Raw genomic sequence first — 22,958 nt, 5'->3', positions numbered from 1 at the left:
TATTTATTTATTCATGGGAGACACAGAGAGAGGCAGAGAAACAGGCAGAGGGAGAGAAGCAGGCTCCATGTAGGAAGCTGGAAGTGAGACTCGATCCTGGGTCTCTGGGATCACACCCTGAGCCAAAGGCTCAACTGCTGAGCCATCCAGGCATCCCCCATAAAAATTTTAATTAAAAAAAAATAGAAGGTCCTTAACTTGGGAAACCTGGCTGGCTCAGTCTGTAGAGAATGTGACTCTTGAATTTGGGGTCCTGAGTTCAAGCCCCATATTGGGCATAGAGCTTACTTAAAAGAAAAAGGACTAGGTAGATTTATATGACATCATATCCATTCCAATAACACACTATGGTTGGGGGAGGCAATAATCATACATGGTTTCTTTTTTTTTTTTTTTAAGATTTTATTTATTCATTCATGAGAGATAGAGAGAGAGAGAGGCAGAGACATAGGCAGAGGGAGAAGCAGGCTCCATGCAGGGAGCCTGATGCAGGACTCCATCCAGGGACTCCAGGATAACAACCCTAGCCGAAGGCAGACAGATGCTCAACCGCTGAGCCACCCAGGAATCCCTCATACATGGTTTCTGTCCAGAAATTCCTTTGTGGACTTTACTCTCACCTGTAAGCCTCCTATAGAATAACATTCCTGATATTTCCCTCTCAATTTTCATTTGACTTTTAAGTTGTAACAATACATAGATCATCAAGTCTAGTAATTGTATATTTTTTTTTTACTGCCCTCAAGCCATGTTACCAGTATGATTCAAAGTAGACTTGGGGTCCCTTCTGCAAGGTCATGAGACCCTGACCTTCCCATCACTTAGTCATAATCTTCTGCATTTCCTTGCCTGGTTATAATCAGAATAGGTTCTAAGAGGATTATAGAAGCCTCTTTTTTATAGTCTTAATATTTTATTTTATTTTATTAAAGATTTTATTTATTCATGAGAGACAGAGAGAGAGAGAGAGAGAGGCTGAGACACAGGCAGTGGGAGAAGCAGGCTCCATGCAGGGAGCCCAATGTAGGACTTGATCCTGGTACTCCAGGATCACATCCTGGGCCGAAGGCAGGTGCTAAACCACTGAGCCACCCAGGGATCCCCTAGTCTTAACATTTTATTTATTTATTTATTTATTTATTTATTTATTTATTTATTTATTTATTTTTATTTATGATAGTTACAGAGAGAGAGAGAGGCAGAGACACAGGCAGAGGGAGAAGCAGGCTCCATGCACCGGGAGCCCGACGTGGGACTCGATCCCGGGTCTCCAGGATCGCGCCCTGGGCCAAAGGCAGGCACCAAACCGCTGCGCCACCCAGGGATCCCTAGTCTTAACATTTTAAAAGTTCATTATGACTAAGATGAATTGGGAGAATTTGTCCCAGTACTTTGAACAGATTACCAGTTTCTTACAGTGATCCATGAAAATTTTAGTAACTATTCCATCTACCTTCTCTTTTTATTATTTATTTAAAAGATTTATTTATTTATGATAGACATAGAGAGAGAGAGAGAAGTAGAGACACAGGAGAGGGAGAAGCAGGCTCCATGCTGGGAGCCCAACGTGGGACTCGATCCCAGGACTCCAGGATCATGTCCTGGGCCAAAGGCAGGCACCAAACCGCTGAGCCACCCAGGGATCCCTATCTTCTCCTTTTAAAAGATGTCACTTTTAATTAACCTCCTGAACATCTTTATCTAATTCAGTTATTCTGAGATTGCTTCCATGTCTTTTATTTATAATTACCTTTTTTCTGAAGAATCCTTCTTTCTCCCAACATTAAACCCCAAGAGAGTTGAACAAAGAGATGCATAGCATCATGCCTCACATATGTCTCCCCTTTTATTGTGGCAATCATCAGCTGGCTCAGAGGGATGGCGATAGAAGGTATGGTATCATACTGAACCATAGGTTGTAATCTACAGCTTTGAGAGCCTCTAGCTGCCTCTCTGATGCTTTTATTTTTACTAGAATAAGTGGGGGGTGGGTATAGCCAAGGAACCACACTCTTGGCTGACATCCTCTGTTTGTATTTGATTTATAATCTATTTAGCATGGACCTACAAACTCCAGTTGTCACTTAACGTTTTTCCTCCTCTTTCTGGGTGCAGCATTTCTGCATATGGAACCCAAGGATGGTCTGGAAACCAACCTGTTGACAAAAATCCTTCCTTATCAGCCTCTGTCATCTTTCTTCCTGTGCAATACATCATTTTTTAAAAAGTAGGCTCCACACTCAATGGGGGGGATGGGGGCTTGAACTCACGATCCCTGAGATCAAGAGTCACATGCTCTACCAGTGAGCCAGCCAGGCAGTCTCCTCTTAGGCATTATTATTTGAACTAGAATCAAGGGTTGTGTCAAATATCCCATCCTCATCACCAACTGCAAATGTCTCACAAGTACTGTAATTAAAATACTTGCAAGACTCCACAGAACATATTCATATGAGGTTTTCTTAAAAGCAAAGGATGTAACATAGCAAGAAAAAGAAAATGCAGGACCATATTGGAGTCAAATATCCAGGCAGTTTCCCAGATTCTTATTCACACACTCTCCCAGATTAAGCCACAAATATGTGAGTGATGAACCCTGGCTTCCAGAGAGTCAGAAGATCCCAGTAGGAGGTTTTTATGTATTTCTGGTAATACAGTCAAGCTGGACTATCTAACCATTATGCCAGTTGGAAACCATCAGCAAAACAAACTGGGACTTGGTATGGTCAGGAAATTTTTGGATATTATTATTATTATTATTTTTAAAAGATTTTATTTATTTATTCTTGAGACACACACACAGACACACACACACAGAGAGAGAGAGAGAGAGAGAGAGAGAGAAAGGCAGAGACACAGGCAGAGGGAGAAGCAGGCTCCACGCAAGGAGCCCAATGTGGGACGCAATCCTGGGTCTCCAGAATCACGCCCCAGGCTGAAGGTGGCACTAAACCGCTGATCCACCTGGGCTGCCCAATTTTTGGATATTAAACAATACATAATAAATCCCATGGGCCGGGCACCCCCGGTGGTGCAGCGGTTTAGTGCCGCCTGCAGCCCGGGGTGTGATCCTGGAGACCCGGGATCGAGGCCGGCGTCGGGCTCCCTGCATTGAGCCCGCTTCTCCCTCTGCCTGTGTCTCTGCCTCTCAATCTCGCTCTCTGAATAAATAAATTAAAAAAAAATCTTTAAAAAAAATAATAAATCCCACGGGCCTTATCTTAACAGAGTGTCAAAGCCAGATACTCAGAAGTCACTAGAAATAAAGCTAGATATTTTTTAGTGCAATTTTATTTTATTTTATTTTTAAGATTGTATTTATTTATTCATGACAGACACAGACAGAGAGAGAGAGGCAGACACAGGCAGAGGGAGAAGCAGGCTCCACGCAGGGAGCCAGATGTGGGACTTGATCCTGGGTCTCCAGGATCACACCCCGGGCCAAAGGTGGCGCTAAACCACTGGGCCACCAGGGCTACCCTTTTTAGTGCAATTTTAAACCAATTCTAGAAACAAAGGCACAATATATCAAAATGTGGGGAATGCTGCACATTACAGGGAATTACAGGGAAACTTACAAAATGACTATGTTAGAAGAGAGTTCTCAAATAAATAAGAGTCCTCCTTAGGAAAACAGGAAAAAGACAAATTAAATCCTATAGGCAACCCTGTTTACTCCATCATCTCTGTCCTAGCATCTTGGGAGTAGTCCTGCCTCAGTGGCAGCATAAATTGGCAACTAATGAAAGTGGTTTCTATATGAGTTACTAAGAACATTGAATAAGTCACAAAAACTACATCCCTAGAATCCCAGATCTCCTTTCTGTCACCCAGTTTCCTGCTAGCATAGAAATAGTTCTGACCTGAGGCATCTCGAGTTGAAGGGAATCCACAAAATATTTAGATTATTTGTCTGCAAGTGATCTTGACCACAGGAGACATAGCTCTGGAAGTCCTGAAAATTTCTGTGCTCTTCTCATCCTGTTCACTACAGTATGGGAATACTGTGAGCACCTGGTACCTTTCACGGTACCTTCTACTGTGCTGCAATGTCTCTAACTCTTTATTAGTCACACTTTGGTTTCTGTATCCATTACAGTTCCCACCTGGCTCCTGTAGGTTTTCCCACCAGTGACACCTGTCTACTGAATTCTGAACTCAGGCTCCCTGTCAGGTACCAGAGGCCAGTCTCCTTTTAACAGTTCTTGGTGATATGAACAGTCCAGGGGAAAAGGGACCAAACTCATTCTGCTTCTAGATGCACTGGAGATTGTCACAACCACATCTCCACATAGTTACTTATGGACCCACAAATTAAACTAGCACCCAGGCTGTCATGAAAGGCCTCACAAAGCTTCCTTTTAGGTCTTTCCTAAAAGACCTTGGGTAGCAACACAAATTAGGCCAAACCTGGAGTGAGAGCTTTTTTCTGCCATCATAGTCTCCTCTTTGAGACATGGAAAACTGAGGACTCTTACAACTTTATCCTTTCATGTAGTTAGAATACAACTGTGTTCTCAACACTACACACAATGAGCAGGACCTTCCAGATTAAAAACAGCTCAAAGAAGAAGTACTTCATTATTGTAGAAACGTGAGTGATGTGAGGTTTGTGGTTCCAAGGCTAGAGGACATGAGACTGTATACATCCACAGGAGTCTCACACAAGATGAAAAAGTCCATGAAAATCAACCTTTGCAAGCTACCTGGAAAACGCATCTTGTGTGCTGATTCTTTCCATGCCTAACTCAGACAGAAGGGGGCAAATGAAAAAGTCCATGAAAAGCAACTTTTGCAAGCTACCTGGAAAACCTATCCTGTGTGCTGATTCTTTCCATGCCTAACTCGGACAGAAGGGGGCATGGGACATGGAGGCCAATCACGACTCCTTATAAAGCCTGTGGAGATAGCAAAGAAGTCTGCCTGCCTGAGCATGCCAGGGTGACTGACATGCACTCGGAGACTCCCCCAGATGGTAACAGCAGGTCAGCTCTTGCCACTGGCAAAGGGACTCAGCAGTGTACAATGTACAACACAGCTCCTGAAAGTACCAGACATAGCAGGCTCTCACAAGGAATCTCCCTAGCACAGATGTTTGTGTCTATGAGGTACTACTTTTAAATGATGGCATACTCTCAGAACTTCACTCTGGGGAGAGCTATTGGGCTGAATAAGGAGATGGCACCTTCCCTGTACCGCTACAGCCTTTCTCCAGTGTGGACTTTTCAGGGCTGAATAAGATCTGGTCTTTGGGTAAAGGCTGTCTCATGTTCTTAGCACCCATAATCACCGCTAGGAATTCTCAAGTGAACAGTAAGTTGGGGGCACTGGCTAAAGGATTTCCCATATCTGATGTAGTATTAAGGCTTTTCTCCAGTATGAATCTTCTGGTGGAGAACAAGTGTGTGTTTACGGTTGAACTCTTTTCCACATTTGCTGCACACATAAGGCCGTTCATCAGTATGAACTTTCCAGTGCCGAATAAGATTTGGCCTTTGGGTAAAGGCTTTCCCACATCTGCTGCACTCATAAGGATTTTCTCCAGAGTGAACCTTCTGGTGCTGAACAAGTTTAGAGATGCAGCTAAAGGCTTTCCCACATCTGCTGCACTCATAATCACTGCTGTGAATTCTCCAATGTACATTGAGGTGGGAACTCTGGCTGAAGGCCTTCCCACATTCACTGCACTCATAAGGCCTTTCTCCAGTGTGAGTTCTCTGGTGCAGAACAAGTGTATGTTTGCGGCTGAACTCTTTCCCACATGTGCTACATACATAAGGCCTTGCTCCTGTGTGAACTTCTTGGTGTCTAATGAGGTTAGACTTACTACTAAAGAATTTTCCACAATTACTGCACTGATAGAGTCTTTCTCCAGTGTGAACTCGCCTGTGTTCGATAAGGCCAGAGATTTGTCGAAAGAACTTCCCACATTCACTGCATTCATAAGGCCTTTCTCCAGTGTGGATGGTCTTGTGTTTAAAGAGGTCACAGCTCTGACTAAAGAACTTCCCACATTTGCTGCATGCATAAGGCCTTTCTCCAGTGTGGATTCTCTGGTGCCGAGTAAGTGTGTCCTTGCGGGTGAATAATTTCCCACATTCGATGCATCTGTGCTGCTGCTGCTGTCTAGAGTGAAGGGCTCCCCCAAGCCTGGTGCTCTTGTGGGGCTTAGGGCTCACATGGGGAACCTGGTGCAGGGGAAGGCTGGAGGTGGCTGGAAAGCCCACTCTACCCTCACCATACACAAAGGTCTTCTCTGGTACACAGAATTGGTGGCTTTTCATGGAGTCCCTGCCCTCACCTCCTCTGAAGGATTTCTCTCCAGTGTGGCGCTGATGAAGATTCGCACTGAGCCAGAAGTGTTTCCAACTTGCCCCACATGGCTGTGGTTTCAGCCGGGCTTCTCCCACCTCATGTTCAGGCAGGTGTAAGATTCCTCTCAGTCTGGAGCCAGATCCGTCACATGGGTGGGTCTTCAGACTGGCCACAGGAGTCCTGACCTGTGACATTCCCTCTAAAGAAACACTCTGCTCGTCCTCCACTGCACACCGACAACCTGAAAGCAGACAAGTACTGCTGATGTGCATGTTAGACTTCTGTGGAGGGGCAACCCTGTTGTCAATGTGTGTATGACACACCCAGGAACACATCAGAGGGACTGTTTATAGGACAAGAGAGCTAGGGATGGGTTGAGGAAGGAGATGCAATGCAGAACTGGGTCTCTGAAGGTCACTGAATGAAAGGGGCCTCTTGAAGACAGGGATATGGGGATAGAGTACAGCAAGTGGCTTCCAGTAGGTATCTGGCTGTGAAGACCAGCAAGTGCTATGCAGAAGGGCAGGTGCAGGCCCAGGAAGGTCCACTTACAGGTGTATAGCTGGTGCTCAAGGATTATTTAGGGATATGTGTGCATCTCATGACACATTAAGTGTAGGCCAATGCTGAAGAACAATGTAGACTGAGCAGGAGTGTGGCCTGGGTATAGGGCTGATGGAAGATGGCAAGCGGCTAGAAGTCAGACAGGAGATAAGCTACAATGTCAAGAATGGAGAAGGATGGGTAGAAATTTTGTGTAGCCACCAGCCTTGAAGCTGAACACTGGTGTGAAAAGTTAATATAGTTTTGAATCCAATCTTGATATCCCCTTTCCTCATATCTACTCACCAGGTCCAGGTCCCTTCTGAGCCTCTCTCTCTGTGGCTGGGTTCATATTCACCTGTTCAGGCATCTGGGGATCTTCCCTTGGGTTCAGTTGTGTGACTAAGTGAGATCGTGAGGATGCAATTCCTAAGGGAGACATAGGACAGGTGAGCATCCTATAACACTGAACACTCCCTAAGTTTAAAAAAAAAATTACAAAAAAAAAAAAAAAAAAAACCCTTGGCGGGGGGTGTGTGTGCCAACTGGGTGGCTAGTTGGTTGAGTTTCTGCCTCTTGGTTTTGACTCAGATCATGATTCAGGGTCATGGGATCATAGGGCCCTGCATTCAGTGTGGAATCTGCTTGGTATTCTCTCTCTCCCTCTACCCCTTCTCCCTGCTCATGCTCTCTCTGTTTCTCTCTCTAAAATGAATAAAGTCTTTTAAATTTTTTTTTTTTTTAAACCTTGAAGGAAGGTTTTGGAGAAACAGCACAAAGGTCCCCTTAAGTAGTGACTATGTGAGTGCCTATAACTCCTGGTACAATTAAGTTCCAGATGGGATGCTTGAGTGGCTTAGTGGTTGAGCATCTGCCTTTGGCTCAGGGCATGATCCTGGAGTCCCAGGATCAAGTCTCACACTGGGCTCTCTGCATGGAGCCTGCTTCTCCTCCCTCTTCCTATGTCTCTGCCTCTCTGTGTCTCTCATGAATAAATAAATAAAATCTTAAAAAAAAAAATTAAGTCCCAGAAAATGTCACCTGGAGAAAGGGAGCAGAACCTTAGGCACAGAGGTACCCTAATTCTGGACAGATTCAACAGGCTTGAAAATGACCAAGACTGTGGGGTTGACTGGGCAAACCACACCTTGTAACTCCCAATTCCTTTGCTGCATGGCTTTAGGACTGGCTAGCTAAGAGGTGAGAACACTCCTGACACCCATAGCATCTACCCTGGTAGATCAGGTAAGGAAGCAGTGCCTATGATCTGACCATGGGAAGGACAGAGCAGTCTCTGGAGAAAAAAGAGAAAGCAGATGGTATTGGCATGCAGACCTTACCCAGTGAGGCTAAAAGTGCAAAGTTCTCCAGCATCACATCCTGATATAAAAGTCTCTGAGAATCATCAAGGAGTATCCATTCTTCCCAGGAGAAGTACACAAACACGTCCTCAGAGATCACACAGCCCTGCAATGACATGGCCAGCAAGGTCCAGGGAAGTTTCTTGACTGAGTATCCCCACTCTATCCACCCATAACAATGTCATGCTTACCCACTCCCTACTTGCCAGCCAATCCCCCTGGGGTACCCTAAATCATACCCCCTAGACATAAACCTGGGCTCACTATTCTCATGGAAGCCTCCAAGAATGGGGATGCAGGACCATCAGTTTACACTCCTCTCGTGCAGATCACTTCTCAGACCACACCTCCCTCATAGTTTCAGCTACCTACCGTGACTCTTCTCACTCACACCACAGACATCACACCAGTCTCCTCACATGTCACTCTGCATACAACGTGGAGAGAACGCTTGTCAATACACCCAGGATCCCATCTTGTCCCAAACCTCTAAGCCCTAATTGCCAAAGGAAAGCCTCCATTCCTGCCAGAAGGTCTCCCCATCTGGACCTTTTCTTCAATTGCAGGCACCCAGAACTACATGCATATTTCAGGTACCCTCAGCCTTCTTTCAATTCTCTGCTGCACACTACTAGTTTCCTATAGCTGCTGTAACAAATCATAACCAGCTTTGTGGCTTAAGTTAACACAAATTTATCTTCTTATACTTGTAAAGATTATAAATCCAAAATGGGCTTCACTAGGATAAAATCAAGATGTCCTCAGAATTGTGTTCTGTCTGGCAGTTCCTCAGAAGAATTTGTTTTCCTACCTTTCCCAATTTCTGAAGACCTCCTGCATTCCTTAGCTCCTTGCCCCCTTCCTCTGTCTTTAGAGTCAGCAATTATTATCACTCTGACCTGTTTACTTCCTGAAATCTTTTTTAAAAAAGATTTATTTATTTATTCATGACAGACACACAGGCAGAGGCAGAGACACAGGCAGAGGGAGAAGCAGGCTCCATGCAGGGAGCCGGATATGGGATTTGATCCGGGATCCTGGGATCATGCTCTGAGTGGAAGGCAGACATTCAACCACTGAGCCACCCAGGCTTCCCTACTTCCTGAAATCTTGACTCTATCCTCCTGTGACTACACTGGGCCCATTGGATGATCTCTCATGTTAATATACTTAATCACACACATAAAGTCCCTTTTGCCACATGAGTTAACATATCCAGAGGTTCAAGGGATCAGAACATCGATAGCTTTGGGAGGCTGTTATATTATTGATAACACACATGCTGTGCCCTCACAGCCTAACCCCCTCTCCTGGGCCATCACTGGCCAGGAACTGACACCTCACCATGTACAACCTTCTGGGTATTGTAGTAACCACCATTCCACAGGGCTCAGAAAGGAAGCCAGGTGGTAATAATGTAGAAGGCAAAGGAATCATTTATTGAAAGCCTAAAGTATGCTGAGCCTGCCAGTCACTCCTAAGCTACATTTTGCAGTTCAAGCCTCCTTCTCAAGTCTCCAGCAGGTGGCCCATATCCTAAGCATGAATGAACTGTATCTGGCTATTTTGGAGGTTCAGGATTTGTATATACCAGCCTCACCCCTCCTAACTGTTTTAAAATATCTATCTATCTATCTATCTATCTATCTATCTATCTATCTATGAGAGAAAGCATGAGCAGGAGGAGGGGTAGAGGGAAAGAGAGAGAATCCACAAGCTGACTCCCACTGAGCATGGAGCCCAACCCAGGGCTGGATCCCAGGACCCTGAGAACAGGACCTGAGCTGAAACCAAGAGTCACACACTTAACCCCCTGAGCCACCCAGGTGTGCTTCACTCCTCCTAATTTGGGACACAAGGGGAACAGTTTTACCTCCGTGATATAAAATGAAAAATGAACACAAAACCTTCCTGGCAGAACTCTGTGAAGATATTTAAATATTCCTCACACATAACACTGCACTCATTAAGATAGCAGGAAAAAGTAGTTCATATATCTTGATGATGTTATATATAAAGCACTAAAAATGGTGCAAGGTGCATAGCGAGGGCTGGATATGGTCCTCATCACCACAAACCTGAGCTCTTATGTACCATGTAGTGGAAAGTGAGTCCAGGTTGTCAATTTGCAGAGTTAAAGACACTATCTATCAAAATTCAAACACACATACCCCAGACCAACAAGTAGCCTTAACAGGAATGATTAAAAATTTTCAGAATGGCATAGCATGTACAATCTGTGACACTCAAAATTATCTCAGGAAAAAAAAATCAAACATACAAAATGCTGTTATACATTTGGGGTAGCCTGTTGCACTAAGGATATGTTTTTCTAAGCAAGATGACTCAAGATTTACAATTTAAGAAATATTTTTTCCTCAGGACTAAATAGCAGCTTAGGGTGGACTTCATTTCAAATTTTGTAGCACATTTCTACTGTATTTTATGTTCAAATTCACCAACATTGAGCTTGAATTATAACCAACCATATGGTGTTTGGGTTCAAACTGAAAATGGAATCTGGCAGATGGCATCTGACTTCTGGGCCTGAGCTCTAGAGGGAAGCTACCTGGGTTTACAGCAAGTAACCCCATTATTGATTCTGGTCCTTGGACAGGAAGCCTCACCTGTCTATGCCTCCATTTCCTTATTGCTGATGTGAGGGAAAATAGTAGTATCCAAAACACAGGGTGGTTGGGATTGTTGTCTGAGGAACTATATGCTATCCTCTGGTCACTCTCCCAATACCACTTCAAACCCATCACAATGGAGGAAAGAAAGCAATTGTGGATCACCCACATCCTTTTAGCCTGCACTCTCGATTCAGAGGGTTCCAAGTGGTCATCTCCTGTGGGAACTAGAAACTCACCCCCCTCCCAAACCTCTCCAACTGTCACACTAAGGTAAACTGAGCCTCAGGTAGATCTGTGTAGTCAATGGAAGCTCAGACTAAATTCCTGACTGTCACCAGATTCCGTGTCCAAGAGGACAGTATTCCTTAATATTGAAGACTGAGATACTATACACTTCTAGGGAGAAACAGTTAAGCCACTGAGTTCTATGGAAAATATCATACTATTTATTTAGGACACCTTCAACTTCTCTCAGCAGAAGTGTTTGTAGGTTTCAACAATGAAGTTTTCAGTAATATTCAGACAACTTTGTGGTTTTCCAATTTTAGTATATGTGCTGCCGAAGTGAGCACAACTTTGTGGTTTTCTTTTCTTTTTTTTTAAGATTTATTTATTTATTTATTTATTTATTTATTTATTATATTTATTTATTTATTTATTTATTTATTTATTTATTTATTTATGATAGACATAGAGAGAGAGGCAGAGATACAGGAGGGAGAAGCAGGCTTCATGCAGGGAGCCTGACTCGGGACTCGATCCTGGGACTCTAGGATCACGCCCTGGGCCAAAGGCAGGCGCTAAACCGCTGAGCCACCCAGGGATCTCCAACTTTGTGGTTTTCAATAAGGTATTTGGAAATAAGTGTTAAAGGAAGAACTTATTTTTAAAAATATATTATTAAAATATTTTATTTATTTATTCATGAGAGACACAGAGAGAGAGAGGCAGAGACTTAAGCAGAGGGAGAAACAGACTCTATGCAGGAAGCCCTATGTGGGACTTGATCCCGGGACTCCAAGACCATGCCCTGAGCTGAAGGCAGACACTTAACTGCTGAGCCATCCAAGTGTCCCTAAGGGAAGAACTTAAACAGATTTCATCATATTCATTCCTAAGATTTTTACTACGTGATGCTATAGAATTGATCTGTAAAAATTTCATCATTCAATTTTTGTGTTCTACATATTTTTGACATACAGACTACAGTTTATACACATCTATATCTACATCTTACATGAGTTCTTATACATGTCTTATATGTAAAGGGATAGAACCTATACATAGCACTATTACATTCATTTATGCTAGTGATTTTTCTGCACAAATTGATACGTTTTCTTCTTTAAGCAGCTCATGTTAGATAACATTGTTTCTTTTTTTTTTTTTAATTTTTTTTTAAATTTATTTATGATAGTCACAGAGAGAGAGAGGCAGAGACACAGGCAGAGGGAGAAGCAGGCTCCATGCACCGGGAGCCCGACGTGGGATTTGATCCCGGGTCTCCAGGATCGCGCCCTGGGCCAAAGGCAGGCGCCAAACCGCTGCGCCACCCAGGGATCCCGATAACATTGTTTCTTTTCATAATATTAAAGCAACCTGGCATCACTGGAGTATCTTTCTCTTGATTATGGTATACAGTACATTTTTTTTAAATTTTTTATTTATTTATGATAGGCACACAGTGAGAGAGAGAGAGGCAGAGACACAGGCAGAGGGAGAAGCAGGCTCCATGCACCGGGAGCCTGACGTGGGATTCGATCCCGGGTCTCCAGGATCGCGCCCTGGGCCAAAGGCAGGCGCCAAACCGCTGCGCCACCCAGGGATCCCGGTATACAGTACATTTTATACGCTGCTGAACATTATTAATATTATCTCAGGGCTATTTGTATCTACATTTGTGAGTTAGTTCTAGTAAAGTTTTCAGATGAGTTCATCTTTACACTCTATTATGTGTTCTGTAAAGACAGTTGTACTTGGCATGAATTTCTAAATTTAAGTGTGCTTATCTTTTCATATGTCTAATGGCCACTTAGGTTCCCCCTTCCATTGACCACTCATGTTTTGCCCATTTAGACTAGTCTTATTTCTTGCTCTGATTAATACTATTTTTTTGTATGGACTATGTGTTGATCTTTTCACAATTTTAGACATTGGAGATATCAACCCCCCCATTCCAATATAATTGTTTCACATGGACAATATAGTGATTCAACAACTCTACACAATTCTCAGTGCTCATCATGGTAAGTGTACTCTTAATCCTCTTCAGCTTTCCCACCATCTCCCATCTGGTAACCATGTTCGTTCTCTATATTTAAGAGTCTTGTTTTCTGTTTCATTGTTTTCTTTCTTAAGATCCACATAAAAGTGAAATCATATGGTATTTGTCTTTCTCTACCAATATCACTTGGCAATATACTCTCTAGATCCATTCATATTATTGCATGTGTCATGATTTCATTCTTTTTTTATGGCTGAATAATATTCCTTTGGAGATAGATATATATATATATCACCTTGCCAGCTTGCAGTCCCACCAACAGTGCACAAGGGATCCTGTTCCTCCATATCCTCACCAACACTTGTTGTTTCTTGTGTTTTTTAATTTAGCCATTCTGACAGGTGTAAGGTGATCACTCATTGTAGTTTATTTATTTTCATTTCCCTGATGATGAATGATGTTGAGCAGCCTTTTATGGGCCCATTGGCTAGTTGGATGTCTTCTTTGGAGAAATGTCTGTTCGTGTCTTCTGCCCATTTTTTAACTAAATTATTTGGGTTTTGGTGTTGAGTTATACAAGTTCTTTATATATTTTAGATACTAACCCTTTATTGTTTACTTTGCTTCGCAGAAACATTTTGCTTGGATGTAGTCCTAGTATTTTATTTTGGTTTTTGCTTCCCTTGCATTAGGAGACATATCTAGAAAAATGTTGCTATGGCCAAAGTCAGAGAAATTACTACTGTGCTGCTCTCTTCTAGGATTTTTATTTCAGGTCTTCCATTTAGGTCTTTCATTCATTTTGAGTTTATTTTTGCATATGGTGTACGAAAGTGATCGTTGTTTTGCATATACTTGTTCAGTTTTCCTAACACCTTTTTTTTTTTTTTTTTTTTTAGATTTTATTTATTTATTCATGAGAGACACACAGAGAGAGGCAGAGTCACAGGCAGAGGGAGAAGCATGCTTCCTGCAAGGAGCCCAATGCAGGACTCAATCCTGGATTCCGGGATCATGCCCTGAGCCAAAGGCAGATGCTCAACCACTGAACCACCCAGGTGTCCCAACACCATTTTTTTTCTTCAAAGATTTTATCAGGAAACCCGATGTGGGACTCGATCCTGAACCCGGAACTCCAGGATCATGCCCTGAGCCACAGGCAGACACTCAACCACTGAGCCACCCAGGCATCCCACCAACACCATTTGTTAAAAAGTCTTTCTCTTTGGATATTTTTGCTTCCTGAGTTGAAGATTAATTGACTGTACAGTAGTGGGTTTCTGAGCTCTCTATTCTGTTCCATTGATCTATATGTCTATTATTCTGCCAGTACCATAATGTTTTGATTACTAGAGCTGTGTAGTATATCTTGAAATCTGTGATTGTGATACCTCCATTTTTATCCTTCTTTTCCAAGATTGCTTTGGCTACTTGGGGTCTTTTGTGGTGCCATACAAATTTTAGGATTATTTGTTCTAGTTCTGTGAAAAATGCTGTTGGGGGGGACGCCTGCGTGGCTCAGCGGTTGAGCGTCTGCCTTTGGCTCATGTCCTGATCCCAGAATCTGGGACTGAGCCCCTGATTTAATTTCTCCCTCTGCCTGTATCTCTGCCTCTCTCTGTGTGTGTTTTTCATGAATAAATAAATAAAATCTTTAAAAAAATGCTGTTGTTTTTTAATAAGAATTGCATTAAATGTGTAGATTGCTTTAGGTAATAGGAACATTTTAACAATATTTATTCTCAAAAAAACAAACAAACAAACAAACAATATTTATTCTCCCAATCCATGAACATGTGGTATCTTTCCATTTGTTTCAGGGATCTTCACTTTATTTCGTCAGTATTTTACAGTTTTCATAGTATAGGTCTTTCACCTCCTTGGTTAAGAGCATCCCTAGGCATTTTATTATTTTTGGTGCAATCATAAAATGAGATTGTCTTATTTTTTCTTTATGCCACTTCATTATTAGTGCATAAAAATGCAATAGATTTGTATTCTGTGATCTTCCTGAATTCATTTGTCAATTCCAGTAGTTTTTTGGTGGAGTCTTTTGGGTTTTCTATATCAAGTATTACATCCTCTGCAAATAGTGAAAGATTTACTTCTTTCTTACCAATTTGGATGCCTTTTATTTTGCTGTCTTCATTGCTTTGGTTGGGACTTCCAGTACTATTTTCAATAAAAGTGGTTGGCAGTAGACATGCTTCTCTTGCTCCTGATCCTAGGGGAGAAAGCTCCCAGTTTTTCACCATGGAGTATGGTAACTGTGAGTTTTCTAGATATGACCTTTATCATGTTGAGGTATATTTCCTCTAAATTTACTTTGTTGAGGGTTTTTAGCATGAGTGGATGCTGTATTTTGTCAAACACTTTTTCTACATCTATTCAAATGATTGCATGGTTTTTATCTTTTCTCTTGTTGATATGATGTAGCACAATGATTTATTTGCAAATATTGAACCACCTTGTATCCCAGGAATAAATCCCACTTTATCATAGTGAATGATGTTTTAAAATGTTTGGTTGGGTTCAGTTTACTAGTATTTTCTTGAGAATTTCTGCACCTATGTTCATCAGAGATATTGGCCTATAGTTCTCTCTCTGTCTCTCTCTCTTGTATTGTCTTTATCTGGTTTGGTACCAGAGTAATTCTAGCCTGTACAATGAATTTGGGAGCTTTCCTTCCTCTTCTGTTTTATGGAACAGTTTGAGAAGAGTAAGCATTAACTCTGTTTTCAATGTTTAGTAGAATTCACCTGTGCAGCCATCTGGTCTTGAACTTTCCTTTGTCCAGAGATTTTTGATTACTGATTCAATTTCAAAGCTGGTAATCAGTGTGTTCAAATTTCCTATTTCTTCCTGGTTCAGTTTTGGGAGGTTATATGATTCTAGTAATTTATCTATCTCCTCTAGATTATCCAATTTGTTGGCATATAATGTTTCATAATATTCCTAAAATCCTTTGTATTTCTGAGGTTTTGGTTATTATTTCTCTTCTTTCGTTTCTGATTCTGTGTGAATCCTCTCTCCCTTTTTAATTTTTGTTCTCTAAAAAAAATTTAAAGACTTTATTTACTTGAGAGAGAGAGGGAGGGTAAGGGGGGAGAGGGGAAGGGAGAGAGGGGAGAGGGGGAAAGAGAGAGAGAGAATGGATATGATATGATTGGGGGGTGGCAGAGGGAGAGGCAGATTCCCTGCAGGGCAGGGAGCCTGATGTGGGACTCAATCCCAGGACCCTGGGATCATGACTTGAGCTGAAGGTAGATGCTTAACCAACTGAACCCAGGTGCCCCTAATTTTATTTTTGGTAAGTGTGACTAAAAGTTTATCAGTTTTGTTCATCTTTTCAAGGAAGCAAGCTCCTGGTTTCATTGATCTGTTCTATTTTTTTTATTTCTATTGTATTTCTGCTCTAATTTTTATCATTTCTTTCCTTTTACTGGTTTGGGGTTTTGTTTGTTCTTTTTCTAGCTCCCTTAGGTATAAGATTAGGTTGTTTATTTTTATTTATTTATTTTTTAAGATTTATTTATTTATTCATGATAGACAGAGAGACAGAGAGAGGCAGAGACACAGGCAGAGGAAGAAGCAGGCTCCATGCCGGGAGCCCGACGCGGGACTCGATCCTGGGACTCCAGGATCGCACCCCGGGCCAAAGGCAGGCACTAAACCACTGAGCCACCCAGGGATCCCAAGATTAGGTTGTTTATATGAGATTTTTCTTGCTGCTTGAGGTAGACCTGTATTGCTATAAAATTCCCTCTTAGGACAACTTTTGCTGCATCTCAAAAGATTTGACCATTGTGTTTTCGTTTTCATTTGTCTCTATGTATTTTGTTATTTCCTCTTTGATTTCTTGGTTGACCAATACATTGTTGAGTAGGATGTTATTTAACCTCTGTGTATTCGTTTGTATTCTTTACAGATTTTTTTCTTGTGATTTATTTTTAGTTTCAGAGCATTGCAGTCAGAAAAGATGCACGGTATGACTACACTTTTTGAATTTGTTGAGGGGCACATGGGCGGCTCAGTCGGTTAAGCACCTGCCTTTGGCTCATGTCCTGATCTCGGGGTCCTGGGATCCAGCCTTGCTTCAGGCTCTTGGCTCAGCAGTGAGTCTGCTTCTCCTTCTTTGATCTTTCTGGCTCTCACTCTCTCTCACATAAATAAAATCTTTTTTTTTTTTTTTTTTTTAAGAATTTGTTGAGACTTGTTTTGTGGCCTAACATGATCTCTTCTGGATAATGTTCCACATACACTTGAATAGAAAATACATTGTTGTTTCAGGATGGAATGTTCTGAATATATGTTAGATACATCTAGTCCAATGTATCATTCAAAGTCACTGTTTCCTTGACTTTGTTTGATCTGTCCATCAATGTAATTAGGATATTAAAATCCTCTACTATTATTTTATTACTATCAATTATTCCCTTTATGTTTGCTATTAGCTGCTTTATGTATTTGGGTGTTCACATGTTGGGTTTATAAATAACTAAAATTATTATAGCTTCTTGTTAGATTATTCTCTTTATAATTATACAGTGCCTTGCTATGTCTTGTTACAGAATTTGTTTTAAAGCCTATTTTGTCCAACATAAGTATTGGTACCCTGGCTTTCTTTGCACTTCCATTTATGTGATGAATGCTTTTCCAGCCCTTCCCTTTCAATCTGTACGTATTTTGAAGTAAAAAATGAGTCTCTTATAGGCAGTATACAGTTTGAGCCTTGCTTTTGTTTTTGTACCCAATCCATCATCCTAAGTCTTCTGATTGAAGCATTTGATCCATTTACATTCAACATAATTGCTGATAGGTATGTACTTCTTGCCATTTTGTTACTTGTTTTGTGATTATTTTTGTAGTTCTTCTCTGTTCCTTTCTTCCCTTGCTCTCTGCTCTCATTATTTTCTGGCTTTTTTAGTTATACGCTCAGATTTCTCCCCTCTTCCTCCTCCCCATTTTTGCATATCTATTACAGGTTTTTCATTTTTGGTTTCCATTAGGTTTATATATAATATCTTATGCATATAACAGTCCATATTAAGCTGAGAGTCACAAGTTTGAACTCATTCTTTAATCCTCTTCCCTCCACTCCACATTTTAAATCTATGGAATCATACTTTATATCCTTTTATTTTCTGAATCCCTTTACTGATTTTTATAGATATACTTAACTTTACTGCTTTTGATCTTCCTACTTTTCCTAGTCCCGTTTACAGTTTTTCCTTTCCACTTAAAAGAGTTCCCTTTAACATTTCTTCTAGGGCTGGTTTAATGGTGATGTATTCCTTATGAAGAGGTCCTGTCATGCCCTGCAGTGCAATGTCACCTATTCACCAGACCATGATGCCTCAGCAGTGTCCCCTACGTGTGCTATGTGCACCCTACTGTTGTGGCTGGCTGAGCCATTTTTGCTTTCAGTTCAGTAAATCTGCAAATGTTCTCTGACTATTGTGAGCAGAATTTGGTCCCTTTATTGTTAATGGAGCAGTCTGGGGCCACCTTGGCTTAAGTTGAGTCAGACCAGGCATTTGCCAGAGCTGCAGTCACAATGAATAGTGGGACACTGTTTCGTCCAGAGAGGCCGTCAGTGGTGGGTGTGGCCTAAAATAAGCCCAAATGTCTGCCCCAACCCAGTGCTGGGGCCACAGTCAAGCTGGTATGTGTGGTTATCTTTCCTTCTCCCCAGGACAGAAGTCACTTTGTAGTGGTGCTGGCCCCTGTCCAGACTGCCTGTACCCTGCCACGCTTGTGGCACCACCTTTGATGGAATCCTGCAGAAGGAGTGTTGGAGGGGTGGGTCGGCTGGAGAATGCAGGCATGTTAGCAAGGTTTGTGTTGTTCTGCTTGTGGGAGAGCAACTGAAGTCACTTTGGAGAACTCCTGTAGAGCAGGTCCACAGACAGCATGACACACATTGTGCTAACAGGGTTTGTACTGGTCTGCTATTGCAGGGGACCTATAGCCACTTTGGAGGGACTCCAGTGAGGCTGGACTGGAGAGAGTGGGGTGTGCCAATGGCAAGCTACGTGGAGAGGGTTCATACTGTGGTGGTTCCTGCAGGTGTTTGTGTAACTAGCTTGGGGGTGCAGCAGAGGAAAACGGTACCTGACAACTCTTAAAATCCTTGGAGCAGTCTCCTGAAAATTCTGCACCTCCAGGGATCCCTGGGTGGCACAGCGGTTTAATGCCTGCCTTTGGCCCAGGGCGCGATCCTGGAGACCCGGGATCAAATCCCACGTCGGGCTCCCAGTGCATGGAGCCTGCTTCTCCCTCTGCCTAGGTCTCTGCCTCTCTCTCTCTGTGTGACTATCATAAAAAATAAAAAAAAAATCTGCACCTCCAGCACATATTCTGAAACCAGCAAATAAATCTCCTTTCAGTACATATCAGGCATTTTTAAAACTGCTGCTTCTATGCTGTATCTCAATGGGGTTGTTTTTATGCTGTCTCTTTAAGGTCAGGGACTCTGTTTTCTATTGCCCTCCAAGGTCACTGATTTATTTTTAAAGTTCCAGTTGTTAACCATCCCTGATTTCAAGAACTCAGGAAGTTAAGCCCTTCTGGTTCTCGAAGCCAAATATGGGTATTAGTTTTCCCATTGTGGGTTCCTGGTGTCTGGGGTGCCTGGTGTGAAGTCTGCTCCTCTCCCTTCTCTGCCTACAGTGTCCCTCCCTCCCATAGTCTTGTGGGTTGGTTTGGTTCCTTACCGTGTCTCTGTCCTTCCTACCCCTTTCAACGTGGCCTCTTCTCTATATTTACCCGTGGAGAGTCTGTTCTATCAGTCTTTGGGTCATTTTCTGTTTGTTTGTTTGTTTTGTTTTTTTACACTGAAGTGTATATTATCTAGGAGTATCCATAGGGCAAGATGAGCTTAGGATCTTCCTACTTTGCCATCTTCCCCAGAAGACAAACCTCTCTCAATCTTTCTTAATTCTAAATTTTGGCTGCCATGAGGTATATGAAATAGAAGTCTTCAAGTTTAATTAGAATATGTTTATCCATTTTCATGTATTGCATTTTATAGTGCTATATTTAAATCACCCTCACCTATTTTACAAAACTATGCTCCCAGTTTATCCTTTATTGGTTTTCCTCATGTCTTCTCTTACTTTTTGATAATTTAAGTGTCCTGTAAAATTTAAATGTCTGTGGTTTTGTAGGGTAGCTTAAAATTTATGATTTAGAAATTAGAGACTATTTTCTGTATAATTCAATTTTTAAATAAGTGAAATTAATTTTATGTCCCAGCATTTAGTTTATTATCTTGAATATTCCATGTGTAGGTGAAAATAATGTGCATTCTGCTGTAATCCAGAGCAATGTTTTATGCATATCTATTGAATCAAGTTAGCTGATGATGTTCGTGGTGTCTTCTATACCCTTACCGTTTTTGTATCTAGTCTATTAATTACTAAAATAATTTGGGGGGGGGCTCCCAGCTGGCTCAGGTGATAGAACATGCAATGTTTGATCTCGGGATTTTGAGTTCAAGCCCCATATTGGGTGTGGAGATTACTTTAAAAAGTAATAAAATTAAGGAGTTTCTGGGTGGCACAGTCAGTTAAGTTTCTGACTCTTGGTTTCCACTCAGGTCATGATCTTGGGGTCAGGGGATAGAGCCCTACATCAGGCTCTGTGTTCAGCACAGAGTCTGCTTGAGATTCTCTCTCCCTCTCCCTTTGCCACTCCTACTTGGGTGCACTTTCTCTTTCTCCTTTCTCTCAAATAAATAAATGAGTCTTTAAGGAAAAAATAAAATAAAAAAATAATATTTAAAAATAATTTTTGAAGGCTTATTCTTATGAACAAATACATTTAGCATTCTTACATTTTCTTGATTAAATTACTTATCTAATATTTTAAATGCTCCTATGTTATCTTTGGTCACATTACTTTCTCAGAAATGTAAATGTAGGGCAGCCCCGGTGGCGCAGTGGTTTAGCACCGCCTGCAGCCCAGGGCGTGATCTTGGAGACCCGGGATCGAGTCCCACGTCGGGCTCCTTGCATGGAGCCTGCTTCTCCCTCTGCTGTGTCTTTGCCTCTCTCTCTAGCTATGTCTCTATGAATAAATAAATAAAAAATCTTAAAAAAAAAAAAAAAGAAATGTAAATGTAATATGACCATTTCTTATATTAATATAACTACTCCAACCCTTTTATTAGTATTTGTGTCTTATTTCATTCCATTCTTTTTAGCTTATCTCTATTTTTGTAATGAAGGATCATTTATCACAGACTGTATGGAGTTTGCCCACGCATTTTATATAGTCTGGCAATCCCTCCTTATAATTCAAATATATAAAATATTAAAACTGAATATAAATTTAAATATAAAAAACTGAAAAGAATTGTCGGTACAAATGTATAAATTACTCTTGCCTATCCTCTCATAAATCGAAAAATAAGCATATAGATGATATTAAGAATATAGAATCGGGGAGCTTGAGTGACTCAGTGGTTGAGTGTCTGCTTTTTAATATCAATAAAAGAATGTAACATTCACAAGATACATAATCATCTTCGTTTTACATCACAACATTTAAACACTTAAATTCACTAAGGCATAAATAAAGTCGCAACACAGATCATAAGTTCTCTGAATTTTCTATGAACATAGGTATATTATTTACTAGGTCAAAGTGATACTGTGATTCACAAGAAATATATATTTGATCTTTATTCCTGTGCCCTGCACAGAGCTCCTAAAACCATTGGTATTTCCTAAGTGATGAGAGAAAAGATGTCTTTTCTTTTGTTAATGAGGTGACTTTTTGAAGGCATCTAAGGGTGGGGGTTGGTTGCCAGGAAAACCAACCATGTGATTAGAGGGTTGGCACTTTTACTTCTATATCCTGGCCTCTGGAGAGAGCTGACTGACTGGAGACTGAGTTCAATCAATCATGCCCATTTAATGAAGACTCCACAAAACCCAAAAGGACAGGATTCAGAGAACTTCCAGGTTTGGTGAACTAGTGGAGATTCAGGAAGAGCAGTTCATCAGGAGAGGGCATGGAACCTCTGTGCCCTTGCCCTATGCATTTCTTCCACAGGGCTGTTTTGGGATTATACATTAATCTATTAAGTAAAATGTTTCCCTGAGTTCTGCGAGCCATTGTAATAAATTAATCAAACCAAAGGAGGGGGTCGTTGGAATCTCCTATCTATAGCCAGTTGGTTAGAAACACAAGCGACGACATGCTTGTGTGACTGGTGTCTGAAGGGGTATGGATAGACAGTCTTAGAGGACTAAACCCCTTTTATTTCTTTTTAAGTATTTATTTATTTATTCATGAGAGATAGAGATAAGCAGAGACACAAGCAGATGGAGAAGCAGGCTCCCTGTGGGGAACCCGATGTGGGACTCCATCCCAGGACTCAGGGATTACTACCTGAGCCAAAGGCAGGCCCTAAACCACTGAGCCACCCAGGTGTCCCTAGAGGACTAAACCCTTAACCTGTGAGATCTGATGCTATTTCCTGGTGAATAGTGTCAGATTTGAATTGAACTGTAGGATACCAGGTGGTGTCAGAGAATTGAGACTTGGTGTGAGTAAACCTACCCCTTTAAGCTGGAGTTGGTGTGGTCATAATCTTAAGCAGACTTTCTCAAATAGGGTTCCATAAGAGAACTGGTTCCTACATAAAATAATTTCAGTGAATATTGTCTTAAAAACCCCATGGAAGGGATCAATCTAAATGCAGGGAAGAAAAAATCAACTCATTACCTACAATGGATTCTTCAAGACATTAATGCTAAATTCTCTCATGAAATCAATTAGATAGACGTTACAAAGTTAGAATAATCTAGGAATTTAGGTAATTCAAATTTTTTTCCCTGGCTCTTTTCTAGTTCAAGAAGGAAACCAGAATAT

At 41.4% G+C, this 22,958-nt stretch overlaps 1 protein-coding gene across 1 annotated transcript in view; it reads right to left on the bottom strand.

The window, feature by feature from the left end:
• Window positions 1-335: 335 nt before the first annotated feature.
• LOC112643345 (zinc finger protein 671) overlaps window positions 336-22,958 on the bottom strand; it is a 65,026-nt gene continuing 42,403 nt past the window's right edge. Inside the window, exons 6-8 of the mRNA XM_049108288.1 lie at window positions 8,199-8,325; window positions 7,165-7,287; window positions 336-6,556 (exon numbers count right to left, since the gene is read on the bottom strand). Of these exons, the coding sequence (XP_048964245.1) occupies window positions 5,361-6,556; window positions 7,165-7,287; window positions 8,199-8,325 (1,446 nt within the window). The 3' untranslated portion in view covers window positions 336-5,360. The remainder of the gene's footprint in view (window positions 6,557-7,164; window positions 7,288-8,198; window positions 8,326-22,958) is intronic.

Source organism: Canis lupus, chromosome 1 (genome assembly GCF_003254725.2).
Source record: "Canis lupus dingo isolate Sandy chromosome 1, ASM325472v2, whole genome shotgun sequence".
Classification (NCBI taxonomy): domain Eukaryota; kingdom Metazoa; phylum Chordata; class Mammalia; order Carnivora; family Canidae; genus Canis; species Canis lupus.
This window is presented reverse-complemented; position numbering and strand designations above follow the sequence as displayed.